Source organism: Acomys minous (assembly GCF_964271855.1).
Source record: "Acomys minous genome assembly, chromosome: 6".
NCBI lineage: Eukaryota > Metazoa > Chordata > Mammalia > Rodentia > Muridae > Acomys > Acomys minous.
Window position 1 is genome coordinate 59289270 of NC_140487.1, and position 20787 is coordinate 59310056.

Below are 20787 nucleotides of genomic sequence, written 5' to 3' on the forward strand. Positions count from 1 at the left end.
CAAGTACATTGGCTTTTCTTTCCCATCTATTAAATTAAAACAACACATATAAGGTTGAGTATTTACCTGGGGCCAAGAACTGTTCTATACTCCCAAGATCACCCTGTTATCCATATCTTATGTATGTGATCAACTGATCTATCTACCTACCTATCTATTTACCTATCTCTCTCTATCTGACATCAGAGGAAATGAACACTATTTAGCTCATGTTTGATCAGAACTGTTGCATATATGCATGTATATATGCAGGTTTCTTTCTGGCTTTCAATTATGCATGTAGCAAAGGCTGACCTTGAACTCTTAACCCTCCAGAGTGCCTGCATTACAATTGTGTATCACCACACTTGGCACAAACCATAATTGAAGTCACTCATAGAAAGCATCTATAAACATCAGTATTTTCTTTCTTGACTCCTAAGTATTTAGAATCAACCTAGCTATAATGTAATTCTAGGAGTTAGGTGGGAGATATCCAGTGATGCTGGCTTGGCGTGTGATGAGCAATGCAGGTTGGTTCACCTTTCTCAAGCGCGCTCTTGACAGAGATGTTATCGCTGTGCTGCTGAGTACATTTGGCACCTCTGGCTGATTAGTTTCGTGTTGAAACATCTGTCTTCTGTGTGGTAGGAGTGTGGGGCAAGGGTAACATTGAGATTAGTCACTGGGTAAGTGGGAAGCAACCTCTCAGGGTCAGCGGCTGAAGGGATTGAAAGCTGCAAACTGGACAGTGGTTAGGAAAGGTTTATTCCAGAGGAACTTGTAATCAGTAAGCAAGACTTGTGTTATTTGTCAGCATCCTTGAGAACATGGCTGTTTCTGAAAGAGAGTACCCTAAAGAATTTCTTGATCATTTGTTTATAAGTATATGGACATTTATACAGTGACTTTCAGGAAGTTGGTATGTCGATACCCACTCCCCACAGTGAGTCCTGAGTGCATGGAGACTCGGTTTCTTCAGTCTGCTTCCAGGCCTGTCAAATGCTTGAGTAAAATAGGTTCCCATCTGCATATGTACAGTGCATTTCTCTCATCTCCTTAGTTACTCAGGGTAAATATTTACAGTGTGAGTGAAGCGGTATATAGCAGATCCAAAACATATATTAGAAAAGTTATTAGGATGTATCTCTGTGTGTGCACACACTCAACTGTGTTCATCTGTGTGAGTGCAAGGGGCATATGGGGCCAGAGGACCACTTTGGGTGTTTGTTCCTGCCTTGCGTCGTCTTTGAGACAGGGTATTTCTGCTGCCTAAACCAGGCTAGCTGACCACGGCATACGGAGACTTACCGTAGGGACACTGGGGTTTCTGATGAGCTATACTGTGCTCAGCTTTATGTGGCTTCTAGGAATCTGAAGTCCAGGTTCTCCTGCTTGTGAGACAAGTACTTTACTCATGGACCTGTCTCCCAGCCCTTGGGCATTGTAAGCCTAGTGTAGTGTCATGTCGCATAGCATAGCATAGCATAGCATAGCATGGCATGGCATGGCATAGCATTATTCATATGAGCCTGGCGCTGAGCTGTGGTGGCGCACACCTTTAATGCCAGCACTCGGGATGCAGAGGCAGGTGGATCTCTGTCAGTTGGAGCCTAGCCTGATCTACTGAGCTAGTCCCAGGACAGCCAGGGCTACCCAAGAGAAACCCTGTCTTGAAAAGCACAAAACAAAACAAAATATGATCCCGGGTTCCGATGATGATGATGACAATGATGATCACCTGGCCTTGTAGCCTTGGGTTCCTGATCGTCCTGTTCTGGCCTCCCGAGTGCTGGGACTACATGCTTCTACTTCAGGTGCCTAACACGAGAGTTCTTTTTGAGGAAAGCATCATGTCCTCCATATATTCTAATGGTGTATATGTATAGTAGACCTGACAGCTGGGCACTGTGGTGCACACCATTACTCCCTGCACTCAGGAAGATGTAATAGTGCTTCTCAGTATAATCCTGAGGGGTTGGGGATGTATGCCAGTTGGTCGTACTTTCCTCTTTTGTATAAGGGCCCAGGGTCCAGTTCCCAGCATTGCATGAGTGAGGTGCGATGGCGCACACCTGTAAGTCCAGTGCTCACAAGGCAAAGGTGAGGTGCAGTGGTGCACACCTGTAAGTCCAGTGCTCACAAGGCGAAGGTGAGGTGCAGTGGTGCACACCTGTAAGTCCAGGGCTCACAAGGCAAAGGTGAGGTGCAGTGGTACACACCTGTAAGTCCAGGGCTCACAAGGCAAAGGTGAGGTGCGATGGTGCACACCTGTAAGTCCAGTGCTCACAAGGCAAAGGTGAGGTGCAGTGGTGCACACCTGTAAGTCCAGTGCTCACAAGGCAAAGGTGAGGTGCAGTGGCGCACACCTGTAAGTCCAGTGCTCACAAGGCAAAGGTGAGGTGCAGTGGCGCACACCTGTAAGTCCAGTGCTCACAAGGCAAAGGTGAGGTGCAATGGCGCACACCTGTAAGTCCAGTGCTCACAAGGCGAAGGTGAGGTGCAGTGGTGCACACCTGTAAGTCCAGTGCTCACAAGGCGAAGGTGAGGTGCAGTGGTGCACACCTGTAAGTCCAGTGCTCACAAGGCGAAGGTGAGGTGCAGTGGTGCACACCTGTAAGTCCAGTGCTCACAAGGCGAAGGTGAGGTGCAGTGGTGCACACCTGTAAGTCCAGGGCTCACAAGGCGAAGGTGAGGTGCAGTGGTGCACACCTGTAAGTCCAGGGCTCACAAGGCAAAGGTGAGGTGCGATGGTGCACACCTGTAAGTCCAGTGCTCACAAGGCAAAGGTGAGGTGCAGTGGTGCACACCTGTAAGTCCAGTGCTCACAAGGCAAAGGTGAGGTGCAGTGGCGCACACCTGTAAGTCCAGTGCTCACAAGGCAAAGGTGAGGTGCAATGGCGCACACCTGTAAGTCCAGTGCTCACAAGGCGAAGGTGAGGTGCAGTGGTGCACACCTGTAAGTCCAGTGCTCACAAGGCGAAGGTGAGGTGCAGTGGTGCACACCTGTAAGTCCAGTGCTCACAAGGCGAAGGTGAGGTGCAGTGGTGCACACCTGTAAGTCCAGGGCTCACAAGGCAAAGGTGAGGTGCGATGGTGCACACCTGTAAGTCCAGTGCTCACAAGGCAAAGGTGAGGTGCGATGGTGCACACCTGTAAGTCCAGTGCTCACAAGGCAAAGACAGGAGTCTCAGAGCTCATGGTCAATTCTAGTCTAGCCTATATGAAACCGTGTGCGCGTGCATGCGTGCGTGTGTGTTTGTGTGTACACGTGTGCTTGCATACATACATATTTGTGTATGTATAAGTTTTGCCACTAAGTATAGATGTTATTTTGTGGCATGAAAACGCATGTTTTTTGTTGATTTGAGAATTGCAGGTCCTATGGCTTGTTACTAACATGATGAAAGAATGGGTTGAATTTTATTATCAGGAGGTAATAAAACTAGGGGCGTCTCCGTCCCCCACTCCCAGGCTCCCCTTATGCTGTCATGAGCCCCTTGGCTGTAATCGCAGAATGAAGACACCTGGACTAAGGCTTTGTTTGTACCCCAGGGGGCTTATACTGAGGAGAGGGGCTTGACCGCCAAATGTGCTCATCAGAATAAATGTGTTTTATCTGTCTGTTTTAGTGGTTTATAGAATAGCCGTCATTTAACAAATGTCCCAGGGCACACCTTGGGGTTATTTTGCCTTTTCTGTGAACTGTGTTTCCTCATGACATTTTGGTGTGTAGTTAACTTAAAATTAATATTTTAAGTAATTTCTAAGCTTCCATGTGGCTGTTGGTATGTTTTGCTTTTCTGTGTTTTGTTCCTTAAAATGTTTTAATTCTTCTGCAGGATTCGGAAACTTCAGATACGAAATATCCCGCCCCACTTACAATGGGAGGTAAGAACTGCGCTGTGGAGCTGGGCTCTTGGTGTTCTGTGTTTCCAACAGGTCTCCTTCCTTCAGTTCTCAGGTGAGAGCTAGAGAACTAGAGACCAGCTCTGCTTCCTGCAGCGTTTCTCTGTGGAGAGTCTGTCTCTGGGATGTACTTTAAATGCCCGGCAGCCGCTAGCAGTTGTGTCCTTCACATTCAGCTCCCTCTGAGTCACGTCTTGTTGATCTAAGTTGCCTGTTGGAATTAAATATGACATTTAAAGGACAAATACTTGCTACTTAACACTCTATTTAAAAATGTGATTCTGCCTCTTTTCGTGTAGATGATGGCTCTGTATTGATTATATATCAACAAAACCTATATAGCACAATTGACTAGCCTGTATCAGCAATTTCCACAGCATCATGACGGGGTCATGGTGAGAATTTGAGAATTTGAAGAGATCAAAGTAAATGATGTTAACTTTCCAGACCATGAATGCTGAAAAAAAGTTATGTTTATTGTGTGTGTCTGTATCCTTGCATGTGGAGGTCAGAGGACCACTTTCAGGAGCTGGGTCTTTCCTTCCACCCTGGAGAACCCAGGGATTGAACTCATGCCCTTAGGTTGACTACAACCTTTACTGGTTGAGCATCTTGCTTTCTCCCCTGAAAGGTCTTAAAACTTGCCTTGAAACCTTGCAAGGAAATTGCTCAGTGCTTAAATACTTAGAGCATGAATGTCAAGAGTGGCTTGTCCTGTGGTTTCAGGTTAGGTTTCTAAATGACTTTGCTGCACCATTAAACCAGAGCTCTTATTAGAGTGCAAAGCATGGCTTCAAGGGTTCCTTGGCCGAGAGTGGGGGAAGTTGTTGTGAGGTCCCTGCCTAGTGTCAAGTCATTTGTGCCTGAGTATTTCACACGGTGCTGCCTTGTTGCACAGCTGTTGCACTTTGACCTTGGAAAGGATGGTTGGTTTTTTAGTATATTCTAAATGTTTTAGTTAGGTAATAAAAACACACACTGTGGGTTGAATGGTGACTTCAGAGGTTAAATTATATGTATTTCCCTGTTTTAGGGTAATATTTGTTTAGGAAATTCATTAGCTTGAGGAGTGGGCCTCAACTGAGTGTAATAGCATCCAGATCATAAATCTGAGCCCCTGTTTTAAGATGTGCTGTGGCCTAATGAGACTCTGTTCTCATTGTTCTCATACTCTGTTCAGGAATCACATCTAATGTGATAGGGCTGTTGGTGACATGGACAGGCAAGTGAATGGTTGACGCCTGGCATATCTGCTGGGGCAGTGGCAGTTTGCATTGAGATTGTATGGCTTGTCATGACTTCTTTTTTTTCTTGCATTTCCCCCTTGTTCTGAGTAAAATCTAGTAAGACAAACCTTTATTTCTGATTTTTTTTCATAATTCGTTTTCTCTTCCATCCATCCATCCCTCCCTCCCTCCCCCTTTCTCCTTCTTTGACAAGGTCTTGCTATGTAGTTCAGACTGGCTTTAAAATCAGGACTCCTAGCTGGGCGTGGTGGTGCACGCCTTTAATCCCAGCACTCGGGAGGCAGAGGCAGGCGGATCGCTGTGAGTTTGAGGCCAGCCTGGTCTACAAAGTGAGCCCAGGACAGCCAAGGCTACATAGAGAGACCCTGTCTCAAAACAAACAAACAAACAAACAAACAAACAAAAAACAAACAAAAAAACCAAACCAGGACCCCCAGTCTTAGCCTTCTGAGAGCTGGGATTACAGGTGTGTGCATCACTTCTGGTCCCATAGTCTTTAAAGGGGCAAGTGAAATGAAAGTAATCCTGAGTGTGTGGAAGAAGATTCTGTGACTCCCTCTTAAAATTTCGATTTTTTGACATTGATTAACAAAAATAATTTTTTCTTACGTAGAGGTGGACAGGATCTTGGGGTGTAACATAGATTGACCTCAAATTTATAGCCATCTCCTGCCTCAGTGCCTTTTGAGTACTGGGATTACAGGCATGTGCTGGCTTGCATGACTGAAAACAGATTGATCAGGCTTGTTACAAGTAGGATGAGAGTGGGCAGGTACTTTCCTTGAAGACCTGCGGAGCACCGTGTCACTGTGTCTCTTTATCTGTGCACCCTGTATGCTGGCTGTCAAGTGCAAAGCCTTGCTGTAGACAGTGATAAGTGCGCACTCACAGACCAGATGCCATTGTAATGGAAGGGTTAGACTTTAATCTTAGGATCACAGGGAGTGAAGCAGCCGGACGTGTGACTCATGGTCGCATGAAGGAAATGCATTGCACAGACAATGTTCTGTCTTAAAAAGAGGTTGACTACATTCTGTTCTGATTAGATTTTGCAAGAACCATTGGTGATGGGGTACAAATTAAATGGTAACTGAGCCTGTGGTATTAGGCATTTCACAGCACAAACAATATTGTTGTGTAAGGCAGCCAGTGGCCTGACAAAAGGAGGGAGACGTGTGGAACAGGACTTGTTCATGTGCCTGTATCGAGCTGTGAGCAGTGTACAAGCTCAGCGGGGCAGCACACCAGAAGCATGGCAGCCTGTAGGCAGGACTGTTGTAGCCTAGCACCATGACTTTAGCTCTGAACAGGGTTTTTACAAACATACGTACATGCATATATAGGGATGTGTGCGTGTGCACCCACGCACACTATGGCATCCACATGGCTGTTGGAACCGGTTCTTTCCTACCATGTAATCCCAGGGACACAACTCAGGTTGTCAGCTTGGCAGAAAGCACCTTTACCCACTGAGCCATCATCTTGCTAGCTCTAAACATACTTTAAATGTATATGAGGTACATTTTCCTCATTTTTGAGCCAGAGATGTTGATAGCCCCCTCTCCCCCCATTTACATGCCTTTAATCCCAGCACTCGGGAGGCAGAGGCACGTGGATCTCTAGGAGTTCCGGGTCAGCCTGGTCTACATAGTGAGTTCCAGAACAGCCAGGGCTACACAGAGAAATCCTGCCTCGAGAGAGAGTCACACTCACTCACTGTGGCCTTGAAGTAGTGCTTGGTCTCTATGAGCATCCAATACATCATGCGAATGATGGAACGAACTCACCACCTCCCAGCCGTGTGGCCCGCGGGTCCTGCTGGTCCCACAGCACACACAGTAGGTCGACACCAAGGGATTTGAATGTGGAGAATCATGTAGGATCTCAAGAGGTTAAAGAACAAATGGGATAGAAGTGGTTAGTGACTGAGGGGAGCCGACATTTAGATTAGCATGGCTGGAGCTTATGAGTCTTGTTCCTGGACTGGGGATGAGCACAGGACCAACAGGTTCTCTCTGCCCCGTCCCCGCCCTCTGCTGCCCCGCCCCTGGCCCCACTGCCCCGCCCCTGCCCTCTGCTGCCCCGCCCCTGGCCCCACTGCCCCGCCCCTGGCCCTACTCCCCCGCCCCCCGCCCTCTGCTGCCCCGCCCCCAGCGTCCCTCCCACTGCCCCTGCTCCCTCTGTAGCAAAAACTTGCAGGGAACAGGTGGGAAGAGGGATGAGTGAAGTTCCCAGAGTCTTGAAGAAAAAGTCGATTTGGGATTGAGAACTTCTTATCCTGCTGATGATCTAACCTGGAAGCAGAAAGTAATGGCTTCCATTCTACCACTTACCTTGTGTTTTATTTGAGGTCTGACTTCTCCAGAGAATCGAAGCATGACAGAAGTGCCTCTGTCACAGCGCCACGTGTGGTTTGTAGGTGCTAGCCTGTACTTTCAGCTCCGTCCGCCATCCCGCTTTACTCTCCTCATCTCTATTCCTCTGTATACTGCCAAGGCTGGGAAGCATGCTCCTGTCAGGTCCTTTGGGTAGCATCATTTCACATTGTGTGTCCGTGGGGCTTAAAGGGCTTCTAGTGAGTGAGTTTTTGATGATGATAAAGCGTTACGAACATTAGGGTGGGAGAATGTTCCACAGCTTTTGTGTATGTGGAAATACCAAGAAACTTAACTTTTTGGAGGACTTGGTGCTAGAGAGCTAGGAAGGCTTGTTTCTCCCATATTTGTAGGGTGGACACGAGGGTGTCCATCCTTCACTCCTCAGCAGAAGCTGAGGATTGGGCGCCCCCTCTTGGGTGCCGGGCAGGGCCTGACCTGAAGCACCATACTTGGGTCCTCTCCTTGGCTGTACTCTCTCAGGGGACACCCCTTGTTAGAGTAAGGAAGGTTCTCATGTGAGATCACTGTCCAGTGTCTTAGGAAAGAACTTCCGTGCGGGACTTCCTGACTGCTGCTCTCTGATGAGAAGAATCAGCCTCCCTAGTAACATCCGTGGGACGCAGAAGGAGAACCCGTAAGGCACGTGGCAGTGCTGGGCCTAGAATAAAGAGCAGGTTAGGGTCTTCTGTGGGGAAGAGCGGGAAGGAGCAGGCCTGAGCCCTGCTTAGTCATTGCTGTCATGAGGCTCCCTGTGCTGATGGCCCGTGGCTGAGATGACTAAGATTTTCTAAGGCAAAGAGCAGAATATGTGGTCTGACAAATACTTAAGGGAATATGTGCTTTATTTATCACATTTATCTACTACTGTGATTTATTGTTTTGAGGGGGTCTGTTCTCGTTCACTGTGCCAGGCTTGGTAGCAAATGCCTTTACCTGCTGAGCTGTCTTGCTGGCCTGAGAAATGCATACTTTAAAATCACAATCTTGCTTATAAAACAAAAACAACATACAATGTCTTTTAGCTTTACTTCAAAACCGGCGTGTCTGATCCTGGGAAGATAGTTCATTATCTTGGGGAGAAGTTCTGAAGAAGCTTCTATAGCATAAGAGCCATTTCCCCAGGTTGTCGTCTGGTGTGGTTCATGAAGTTTCCTGTTTCCTGGGCTGAGCAACGGCGTGACTGGTGGCTCTTCATAAGTTGAGAGGCCTCAGATCATGTCCAGGCTCTGGCATGTTGCTTGGTCAGTCATGGTTTGGTATAGAATCAATTAACCAGTACACTAAAATAAAAAAGATGGAGGGGCCAGGTAGAAACTGAAACAAAAATACTGTTGTTACTCCTTTCCTGCCCCTAACAGAGGGTCTCCGCCCCCCCTCCCCAGACAGGGTTTCTCTGTGTCACCCTGGCTGTCCTGGACTCACTTTGTAGATCAGGATGTCCTCAGACTTAGTGTTCTGCCTGCCTCTGCCTCCAAGTGCTGGGATTAAAGGTGTGCGCCACCACCACCTGGCCAACGGAGTTACCTTAATGATTGTGTGCGTGTGTGTGTGTGTGTGTGTGTGTGTGTGTGTGTGTGTGTGTGTGTAAGAGAGAGTGGGGTAAGGGGAGGGGGGAGGGGGGGAGAGGAGAGAGAGAGAAAGCAAGAAAGTTAGCATTTCTGGTTTATTATCTCTGGACCAGGTGCCTGGAAACCAGTTCAGAGAAAGCCATATCAGAATACCTCCAGCTTCCTTCTTGACTGCCTCAGTTTGTCCTTGGACATCTTGGTTCCAGCTGTCTCGCCAATAGGATTCTCTCCTGGGAAAAGCAGCAGAGACACCCTCAATTACTCTTAGGCACTCTCCAGTTGAAAAAGCTGACACACTAGAAAGGCGCTCACATTTTAGTCAAACCAAAGACCACATCTAAGGAAAAGAAGAACTTGATTTCTGTCAGAGACAGAGCAGAAACTTAGCTAGTGAACCTAAAACCTTGTTACCCAGCAGGGCTGTGTGAGCAAAGCCTACCGTAGTCAACTCACAAGGCATGTTGTCAGCCTTGGGTAAGTGTGAGCAGGGACTTGGAAGGCTGTTGGGTACTAGTGTGAGGTGGGGTGACAGTGAAGAGACTCAGCCAGGGGCCAGCATGATGCTGGGATGTCTATGTCCTTGAAGGCAGAAGCTATCCTTCTTCTGTCCAAATGGTGATTGTATTCTGGCACTGTGGCCGGATGCTACTTGGTCTATGATGGATGTAGAAATCAACACTAAGGGGAGGGAGACATGGCTCAGCGGGTAAGAGCACTTCCTGCTCTTGCATAGGTCCTGGTTTCCAATTGCCCCATACAGTGGCTCACAACTGGAAGGACCTCAAAATTGGTACAAGACACACCCCAAAGACCAAGGTCTCAGCACAAAGGAGATTTATTTGCCCCAGAGGGACAAAGGTCAGGGAATAAGAGACAAAGACATGAGATAGAGGAAGAAGAGAAAAGGAGCAAGCAATATGCTCTAGAAGGACAAAGGACTGTCTCTGGATAGACAGGAGACACATGCGGCCTGTAGGCTAATAGCAAGTTATAAAGGTAAAAGAGGAAAACACACACACACACACACACACACACACACACACACACACACACTTAAGATGAGGTGTTTAAATTTGATTGGGCATGTTGATTAGGGTAGCCAAAAGCTTCTGATTGCTGGACTTCAGTGGTTTGGTAGCCAAATAAGGGACTGGGCCCCGAGGGCTAGCTGTACTCCATCAGTTTTCAGCCAGGAAGATGAAATGGGGCCATGCCTGGGCCTGCTAGACCTTCAGTGACCTCTCTCTCTCTGTCCTGGACTCACTTTGTAGACCAGGCTGGCCTCGAACAGCAACCCACCTGCTCTGCCTCCCTGAGTCCTAGGATTAAAGGTGTGCGCCACCACCGCCTGGCACCATGCTTAACTCCAGTTCTGTAGTAGTCAATGCCACTTCTGACTCCCTGGGCTCCTGCATGCACTTGGTACACATGCATACACCCAGGTACACACACATGAAATGAACAAGTATTTTTAAGGAAAATTAATGCTGAATAGAAATTGGTGGTCCAGAAGCATTTTAAAGTAAAATAGCCAGTGCATAGCTAACAGCAGCAGGCTCTCCAGCTCAGTAAGATGGGAGCAATGTGTTAAAAGTGGAACAGATAACAACCATAAGTGAGCAAGAGGCAAGGGGGTCATTGATGTCAAGTGTCACAACTAACTCTTTACAGATGCCTTCTCCAGGACTCACTCAGAATCTAAGTGAAGGGGACAGAGAAGCCAGGTTCCTGTGTAAGTGGTTGTCTTATCCACAGTGTCCTGTGTCTACATAGCAATCCCCTGTCCTCACTTCTGAGGAGACATCTGAGGCACAGGATTCGTAGTTAACTATTTTCTAGGTTCGTGAGCCGGAGAGGCCTGGGGTCTCTGCTGTTAATCAAGTCGCTCTGACAGGAAACCAAGTCTCTCTTTCCCTTAGTTGTTGTCTGTCCACTTTGTTGTTTGTGTCCTGATGTTGGGCATGGTGGTGGCTCACACCTATAATCTCAGCACTTGGGAGGCTGAGGCAGGAGTTCTGTGAGTGTGAGGCCAGCCTGGGCTACTTAACTGAGTTCAGACTAGCTTGGACTTCTGACCTCTGGGCACTAGGCATGGACCTGGAGCACAGGCATTCATATAGGCACATAAAATAAAAGTTTAAAAACACACAACAAAAGAAGCATGCCCTTGAAAGTTGGCTAGGGAGACTGACAGAAACAGAACCCTCCTTGGTCTGGGGGAGATCTGTCATTTTGAATGACAGATGACCCTGGGAAGTTCTTACATTTAGAGGCCTGTGCTGGTTGTGTTCTTTATGTGCGGCTGCTCTGGGATGCTCAGTCTCTTACGTCATCAGAACTGATTCGGCGTCTGATGTCTGTGTCGGGGTGGACTCCAGTCCCTTATGGCTGATGCATGTTGCCTCAGGAATGCCATTTTCCCATTGCCTTGTGGGCCTGGCTGTTTGCTCCATGCCAGCTGCTGCTTTGAGATGTCACTTTGAAAATCTTCATAACTTATTTATTTTATTAAAACTAGCAAATGTAAACGTAGACTGATACAATGACACTCGGTTTCGCCATTATCAATATGTGGTGGCTGGTTTTGCTCTGTGTACACAGATGCAGTCTTTCCCCTTTCTAGGCTGTTTAGAAGCAAATTCTTTATGTCTGGCCATCATTGGATGTCGCAGTTTGTGTCTCCAAAAGACGTGGTCTGGTCTCTGTCTTGGATCACCAGGGCTGTAAACAGGAACTTCCTGCCTCATCCTCACTCTCCAGAAGTCTGCAAGCCCGGGGCCAAGGCGCCTGGAGGTTTCTCATTTCCTGGGGCTATGAGGGAAGGAGATGTTTGACGTCTCACTCTGCTAGTTCTTAGCTTGTGGCGCTCTCAATGTGTTCTGACTCCAGACCCCATTTTTATAAAGAGGCAGTCACTTCCGGTTAAGGGACTTTGTACAAGCCTCAGTGTAACTAACACCCCTGAAAAGGCTCTCAATTCCCAGAAACTGGGAATTAGGACATAATCATACAAAGTTTTGGTGGGAAGAAGGTGTCATTGAATCCAAAAAAGTCTCACTAAATTTATTTTATTTTTTGTTTTTGGCTTTTTAAGACAGGGTTTCTCTGAGTAGCCTTGACTGTCCTAGCTAGATTCACTTTGTAGACCAGGGTGGCCTCAAACTCACAGCGATCCTTCTGCCTCTGCCTCCTGAGTGCTGGGATTAAAGGCGTGCACCACCACACCCAGGTAGTCTCACTAAATTTAAAAATCTATCGAAGGGGCTAGCAATATGGCTTAGCAGAAAAAGGCGCTTGCTGCCAAGCCTGACAGCGTAAATTCAATCCCCAGTTCCCACACTGTGGAAGGAGAGAACTGACTACTCGCTTCCTGGTCTTCATGCATACTTCATGACATATGAGTGCCAATGTCACACACACACACACACACACACACACACACACACACACACACACGAGACAGAGAGACAGAGACAGAGACAGAGAGACAGAGACAGACAGAGGACAGAGACATGCACACACATACACACGAGCAAAATATGAACAAATATAAAAGTAAATAGCTGAAAAATGAATATTGAATTTGATGCTACTAAGCACCAGAAGAATCCATCTTTCCTAGATTGTTTCTTAAAAAGTTGATTATTTTACTTAATCCACTTCCTCCTTTTATGGCTGTATGTTATTTTCCAATGTATTTGTGGAAGTTGGTTTACACTGTAGAGTTCCACATTTTTATTTCACAGGATGTATCCATCCCAACATCTCTTAAGGTGTTCCTGTGAGCTCTGTGACCTTTGTGACCTTGGGTTGGATACAAGTTCTCCTTTTGTTAATTTGGACCAGCCATGGTATGTTTCTTCCATCTAGAGGTGGGTGATGTGTGCCCCTGATGTGAGTGGCGCTGGTCTTTGCTAACATTCATTTCTGTGTGGTTCTGAGATGGTTGGTATCTTTCGGCTTCTCCCAGCTCCGTTCCCCGGCTGCAATTGGATAAAGATGAGCTTGTCTTCAACAGTGACTTGATTATTCAGTTATTTGAGATAGTTTGTATAGAAAGCACAGGCCTAACACTCATCCTCCCCATTTATTTCGTTCCCTTTATCAGAGTCAGCGAATCTTTGTGTGCATAGCTATAAGCTCATGGGTTTACAGCGTATATTTGTGTGCATAGCTATAAGCTCGTGGGTTTACAGCGTATATTTGTGTGCATAGCTGTAAGCTCATGGGTTTACAGCGTATATTTGTGTGCATAGCTGTAAGCTCATGGGTTTACAGCGTGTATTTGTGTGCATAGCTATAAGCTCATGGGTTTAAGTTTCAGTTGGAGTCACTTTTTTCAGTGTTTGCTTCCCGAAATGAATGTGGTGGCTTCTTTAAACCAGTGATGTTTTTATGCCACATTAGCACTTACTAACGTACCTCATTTTGTCCCACAAGCCCCAGGTTTATTTTGTATGTTTCCTGTTCTTAAGGAGTCCTGAGTGCTTGGGAAATGGTCACAGTGGAGTTGTTTCCCTCTTGGGACCAAGTCATCAGCCTTTCCAGGGTTACTGTTCTGTGTGACATTTATACCCTCACTCCTGTAGCTTACCCATGCTTTTTATTGTCCCCCGTGTCATATTGTGCTTTATCTTGTCTAGGAGTTAATCCTGCCAGCCCATCACTTGGCCCTTCTCCCTCTGTTCTGGAGGTGCAACTCAGGTCCTACTGCTTGCTATTCCCTGCTTTCCCTCCCTCCCTCCCTCTCGCCCTCTCTCCCTCCCTTCTTTCCTTCTTTCCATTTCTCAGCCTCTTGGCTAAGATCAAGTGTATTATGAACTCTGGTGCCCCATATTTGACCACGTCCCCTGGAGGGGGAGGCCTGGTGTCACTCAGAGGAAGGATAGCAGGCTACCAAGAAGAGACTTGATACCCTATGAGCATATACAGGGGGAGGAGGTCCCCCTCAGTCACAGTCATAGGGGAGGGGAGTAAGGGGAAAGCAGGAGGGAGGGAGGAATGGGAGGATACCAGGGATGGGATAACAATTGAGATGTAATATGAATAAATTAATAAAAAATAAAAAATAGCTGAGTAATACTAAAAAAAAAAATCAAGTGTATTTATTTGGTTTTTGTTTTGTTTTGATTTTTGAGACAGGGTTTCTCTGTGTAGCCCTGACTGTCCTGGACTCACTCTGTACAGCAGGCTGGCCTCAAAGTTAGAGATACACCTGTCTCTGCCTGCCCGGTGTTGGAATTAAAGACACGCGCCACTACTACCCAGCATACCCAGATATTTTTAATGAAAAACTTATGAGATTTGTGGGTGCATGTGGGTGGCGCCGGAGCACCTGTGGAGGCCAGAGCATAGTTTGTAGGGTTTGTTTTTCTTTTTCCATGTGGATCCCATGCTGGGGTCATAGTTGTGTAGTGTTATTGGCGTGCTTTTTTCCGTTTCGTTTTTCTCCTCTTCCTCCTTTTTTGTTTTTTGTTTCCTTCCTCTCAAATCTAGAGCTTGAACCTGGAGCCTCATAAGTGCTAGGCAAGCCCTCTAGCACCAAGCTCCAGCCCCAGCCCTCCAGGTGGTTTTCATCCAGGTGTTTAATATTTTAATATTTATTTTATTATTTATGGTTTAACAACCTTGCATTCCTATCGTAAACTCTACTTCATTATAGTATTTTATTTCTTTAATATATTGCCCCACTTGGTGAGAATTTGTGTTGAAGACTTACTGTATCTATTCATAAAGCATATATTAGTCTATAGCATTCTATTTTCTGTTGTCTGATTTTTGTTAGTGGATAACAAAGCCTCAAAGTATGTCAGAATCATGATACTATGTTATGTTTGTGTTTTCTAGAAGAGATTATGCTGAATTGGCATTACCTTTTCTTCTGGGGAGACGTTTATTTTATTTTTTTTGTTATTGTTGTTTTTGTTTTTGTTTTTTAATGTTCTATAGAAATCACCCATGAAAGTTCAACTTAATTATTAGCTTGGTGGGATTTATAATCACCATGTATATAAACCTTTGAGCATGTCTATGAGGGAGTTTTAAGATTGAATTAATTTAGATGGTGTCTTAGTTACTGCTCTGTTGCTGTAGAGAGACCTATGACCAAAGTAACATATAAAGCAAAGTATTTAATTGGGGGCTTGCTTACAGTTTGAGAGATCATGATCAATTAATACATGATCAATCCTGGCAGAGAGAGGGGCTGCAGGCAGGGAGAGGGGCTGCAGGCAGACAGGGAGAGGGGCTGCAGGCAGGGAGAGGGGCTGCAGACAGGGAGAGGGGCTGCAGGCAGGGAGAGAGGGCTGCAGGCAGGCAGGCAGGGAGAGGGGCTGCAGGCAGGCAGGCAGGGAGAGGGGCTGCAGGCAGGGAGAGGGGCTGCAGGCAGGCAGGGAGAGGGGCTGCAGGCAGGCAGGGAGAGGTGCTGCAGGCAGGCAGGCTCTGGAGCAGTAGCTGAGAGCTGCATCCTGATTGCTGGCAGAGAGAGGGAAAAGGGAAGGAAAGAGACAAGAGGAGAGAAGGAAGAAAAGCAGACACACAGACACAGAGACAGACAGAGAGACTAGGCCTGGTGTGGGCTTTTGAAACACCAAAGTCCACCCCCAGTGACACACCTTCTCCAGCAAGGCCACACCTCCTAGCCTGAGAACTGGGCATCCAACATAGGAGCCTCTGGGGGTCACTCTCATTCAGACCATCATAGATGGAAGACGCACCGAGAATGTAAGGGGACCGTTCTGTGTGTGTGCTGAGTTCTAGACTGTGACGGGACCGTTCTCTGTGTGTGCTGAGTCCTAGATTGCGACGGGACTGTTCTGTGCGTATGCTGGGTCCCAGACTGCGATGGGACCATTCTGTATGTGCTGGGTCCCAGACTGTGAAGTTGATCACTAGAGATGCATGTTTTGTAGCCTCTAAGACTCTATGGAATCTGTGGTGGTGTCTCTTAATCTCCACACTGTTCGTTTCATTGTCTTAAGTCTCTGTCAGTCTTGCTAGTTTCTTAGGCATTTTATTTTATGTGCATGAGTGTTTGCCTTTGTATGTGTATGTGTCCTGTGTGTGTGCCTTTGTATGTGTGTGTGTCCTGTGTGTGCCTTTGCATGTGTATGTGTCCTGTGTGTATGCCTTTGCATGTGTATGTGTCCAGTGTGTATGCCTTTGCATGTGTATGTGTCCTGTGTGTATGCCTTTGCATGTGTATGTGTCCTGTGTGTGTGCCTTTGCATGTGTATGTGTCCAGTGTGTATGCCTTTGCATGTGTATGTGTCCTGTGTGTGCCTTTGCATGTGTGTGTGTCCTGTGTGTGTGCCTTTGCATATGTGTGTGTCCTGTGTGTGTGCCTTTGCATGGGTATGTGTCCTGTGTGTGTGCCTTTGCATATGTGTGTGTCCTGTGTGTGTGCCTTTGCATGTGTATGTGTCCTGTGTGTGTGCCTTTGCATGTGTGTGTGTCCTGTGTGTGTGCCTTTGCATGTGTATGTGTCCAGTGTGTATGCCTTTGCATGTGTATGTGTCCTGTGTGTGCCTTTGCATGTGTGTGTGTCCTGTGTGTGTGCCTTTGCATATGTGTGTGTCCTGTGTGTGTGCCTTTGCATGGGTATGTGTCCTGTGTGTGTGCCTTTGCATATGTGTGTGTCCTGTGTGTGTGCCTTTGCATGTGTATGTGTCCTGTGTGTGTGCCTTTGCATGTGTATGTGTCCTGTGTGTGTGCCTTTGCATGTGTATGTGTCCTGTGTGTGTGCCTTTGCATGTCTGTGTCCTGTGAGTGTGCCTTTGCATGTGTGTGTGTCCTGTGTGTGTGTGCCTTTGCATGTGTATGTGTCCTGTGTGTATGCCTTTGCATGTGTATGTATCCTGTGTGTGTGCCTTTGTATGTCTGTGTGTCCTGTGTGTGTGCCTTTGCATGTGTATGTATCCTGTGTGTGTGCCTTTGTATGTCTGTGTGTCCTGTGTGTGTGCCTAGTGCCCAGCAGAGATCAGGAGAGTGTGTTGACTTCCCTGGACTGCTTGGGAGCTGCCATGTGGGTGCTGGGGGCTGACGTGGGTCCTCTGCAAGAGTACCAAATGCTCTATCCCTCTTGACCCCACCGTGCCCACTCCCTGATAAAAGAAAGAAGTATTCGGTTTCACTGATTTTACTGTTTTGAAAATAATTTATTAAATTTTTATTTTATGTATGTATGCTCATGCCATGGTAAACCTGTGGAGGTTGGGAGGGGACATAGTTCAGAAGTCAGTTCTCTTCTTCCGTGTGGGTCCTGGGGATTGACTACAGGTTGTCAGACTCAGCAGCAGGTGCCTTTACCTGGTGCAGTATGATACCTTTTTCATCTTGCCAGCCTGATTTTAATTTGTTGTTGTTGTTGTTTGTTTTTAGGCAAAATCTCTATAGCCTGGGGCTGTTCACTGTGTAGACTAGGTTGGCCTTGAACTCAGATCCACCTGCCTCTGCCCCAAGAATGCTGAGATTCAAGATGTGTGCTATGTGCTTGGCTTGATTCTATTAAAAGATTTGTTTTATTTTCATGTTCATATGTGCATACGTATGTGGATGCCTGTGGAAGTCAGAAGAGGGTGCTATTGGAACTGAAGTTACATGCTGTTGTGAGTCACCTGACATGGGTGCTGGGGACTAACTTGGGCTCTCTACAGGAGCATGAAGTGCTATTTCTCTAGCTCCTGGTTTTGCTGAAGAATATATACTTCTTACTTTCAAATAATTGGATATATTCTTGTTGTCTCGTATTGATGACTTGCAGTATATATGTTTGTTTGTTTTTTCTGAGACAGTATTTCTCTGTGTAGCCTTGGCTGTCCTGGACTCACTTTGTAGACCAGGCTGGCCTTGAAATCACAGTGATTCACTTGCCTCTGGCTCCCAAGTGCTGGGATTATAGGCATGTGCCACTGTGCCTGGCACATTTGTTTTTAATTTGTAAAGATCTTTTCATATTTGTTTTATATCTGTGCTTTAAAATATGTCTTGGTGGTCTCATGTTGTTGAGTAATTTGTGTTGCAAGTGACAGCCTTGTTGGTTGATGGTATTCAGTTCTATGTCCTTTCCCTGTTCGTGAGAGTGAAATTGGATCTCACACTGTAGTGATAGATTTACCTATTTACCTCTTTAGTTTTGCCCATTTGCTTTATGTGTTTTTGAACTTGGTTGTTAGGTCCAAACCCATCCAGAGTTTGTGTCTTGAACGGTTAACCAACTCTTTTGGGCTGTTAGTTAAGGCCCTCTTTTCCTGGTAGTTTTTTGTTTGTTTGTTTTGTTTTGTTTTGTTTGTTTTGAAGTCTGATTTGTGGAGGCTCACTCCGATGTTCTTTTGATTAGTGTATTTTATGGCTCCCTTTATTCTGAGACAACCTGCACTGTAGCACTTGGCATGAGATAGAACATGGTGCTCTGTGCGGCATCCTCAGCCTCTGTGCAGCAGACTCCCGCAACCCTCGGCCTCTCTAACTCTTGACGACTAAAAGTGCCGCCCAGACGTTGCCACGTGGACTTTTAGGAGCAGCATACCTCCTAGTTGAGAACCACCCATTGCTCTGTAAGTAACGCCATTTTCCCCTTGGGTTCTTTTTGAGATTTCCCTTTGGCCTTCATTGCTTAGTTACGATGCATTCAGAGGTAGATTTGGGGGAATTGCCTTGTTGGGGGTTCACTGTGTGTTTTGTGTCTGCGGGGCTATGCCCTTTGCTGAATTCTTACCCATCACTGCTGCACGTCCGTTTCTGCACATACTTCCTTTTTCTTTCTCAGTTATCGATGGCATGACTTTACCCTTCTGGTATTTTCCCACAGGCCTTTGAGCCTTTCTTCATTTTGTTCAGTCTCTTTTCTGAGAGTTGTTCAGAGTAATTGCATTTGATCTGTCTATGGGCAGTGACAATTTCCTGTCACCTGCAGTCTACTGGGAACCCATCCAGAACATTTATTAATATCTGTTATTTTTGTGACACCGTCTTACCATTTTTTAAAGAATGCTCATGTTTTATGGAACATTTTTATAATAAACATCTCTAAATCTATCAAGTAATTATACATCTGTGTTATTCTTGGTATTTGTATTGTCTTTCTGTATAGTTGATTTTTCTGGCTTTAATATGCCAAATAATTTTGGGTTGAATCTTGAGTATTTTAAACATTGTAAGATTCTGCATGTGTCTTTTTTTTTTTTAATCCTGTGGAGAAAGCTGACAGTTTTGCTGTGGGGTGTTCTTCTCTTAGCTGGGTTCATACTGCAAGTTGGAAACTAGCCTTAGATGGTTTGGGGCTCCAGTTTCTGCTGTTTTCTGAGTTCTGGGGCCCAAATGAGTTGTGCCCGCCTACTGGCCATTAGTCTGAGACCTGGGCAGTGATCTGGCCCATGGACAATTGCTCATAAGCCTGGGTGTGCTGTTGAGTGTGGCTTGAGCAAGGGACCCCAGCTGGCCCCAGGGTAACCTCAGGAGCTTCTCGTAACATTCAAGCTCCCCTGTTTGCCTCATCTTGTTGGTACTTTGTTATGCCCTGGGCCTTTCCCGGCCAGAAGAGCTAGAGTCTGAGTCCACTCTTTGCCTGGTCATGCACTTTCTACATTGATTGGAGGGTTTAAACAACAGGACAGAGGAAATAGCACAAATGTGCAACCCATCCTTTGGAACTGTAGCTCTGCCTTCCCTGGGAGGTGTGGGTGACAACCCCTGCACTCAGGCAGTCACTGCCAGCCTCCTCTAGCGTTCCCCTCTCATGTTTCCCCAGTTCGGAATTGTGGCGACAGGTCAGAGGGCGAAGGGCAAATGAAGCACCTCGGACCCAACTGTATTTCTGACCTTGTCACTTACTGTTGGAGTTCATGTCACCTGCTGCTTTTGGCACGGTTCAGAATTTCTAGCTACTATCAGTGAGAGAACAGTGAAATACACCAGTTCAGCTGTGTCTGGAAGCAAAGCCAGGTATAAACGTTGTTTCCTTGACTGTATGTAGTTTCCTTCCAGTACCCAGACTTCAAAGGGGCTAGGTGGAGACATTTATTTCTCAAGAATGCAACACTGTCTATCAGTAGTAGGCTCTAAAGTTATGTTACAGACAACATTTAGTAAATTAGCCCAGTAGGTCTTTAGTTGTCTTTTAAGAGGTCAGTTAGGGGTGTCCACGTGACTGATGCAGCATGAGAGCCGTGTTTGTCAGTTGTGCTTTCTGGATGTGTAAACCCCTTTGCTTGTGCTCTCATTTTTATTGTTTCCACATCTGATTTAATGAATAAAATAAAGTTAACATGGGAGAAGGAGATGGTCCCTAGGTGAGGAGTTAGAACAGCATATCAATTAAGAGTGGGCTGTTTGTTTCTAAATTTGGCATCAGGATCCAGAAAGGTAAGTGTGCCTCAGTACCAAGGGCGTTTTTATCCTTTCCTCTCTGCCTTGCTGAAGGGCCTGCTCAGTATGTGTGTGCTGACAACTCCTCAGGATAGCTGGTCAGTACGTGTGTGCTCATGGCTCCTTGGGCTTCCTTTGTTTATGGTCTCTGGTAGATAGAGGTACTTAATGTTGGTTGAACTGAGGGTGTGTTACGCCCTTCCAGATTCCATGATCAGCTGAGATCGAGGTTTCTGTGGTCATCTGCCATGTTACTTTATATCCTTAGTCCCTTCCTAGTTAGTATTATAAAGTTTCAATTTTGTGGAGTCAACAGTTCTGAAGATGGAAGGCAGTGGTTGT

At 46.3% G+C, this 20787-nt stretch overlaps 1 protein-coding gene across 2 annotated transcripts in view; it reads left to right on the forward strand.

Annotated features, from left to right (window-relative positions):
• IGF2BP3 (insulin like growth factor 2 mRNA binding protein 3) overlaps positions 1-20787 on the forward strand; it is a 129821-nt gene that overhangs the window by 34846 nt on the left and 74188 nt on the right. For both annotated transcript variants that reach the window (XM_084787339.1, XM_084787340.1), the window contains one exon: positions 3822-3870. In XM_084787339.1, the coding sequence (XP_084643465.1) occupies positions 3822-3870 (49 nt within the window). The remainder of the gene's footprint in view (positions 1-3821; positions 3871-20787) is intronic.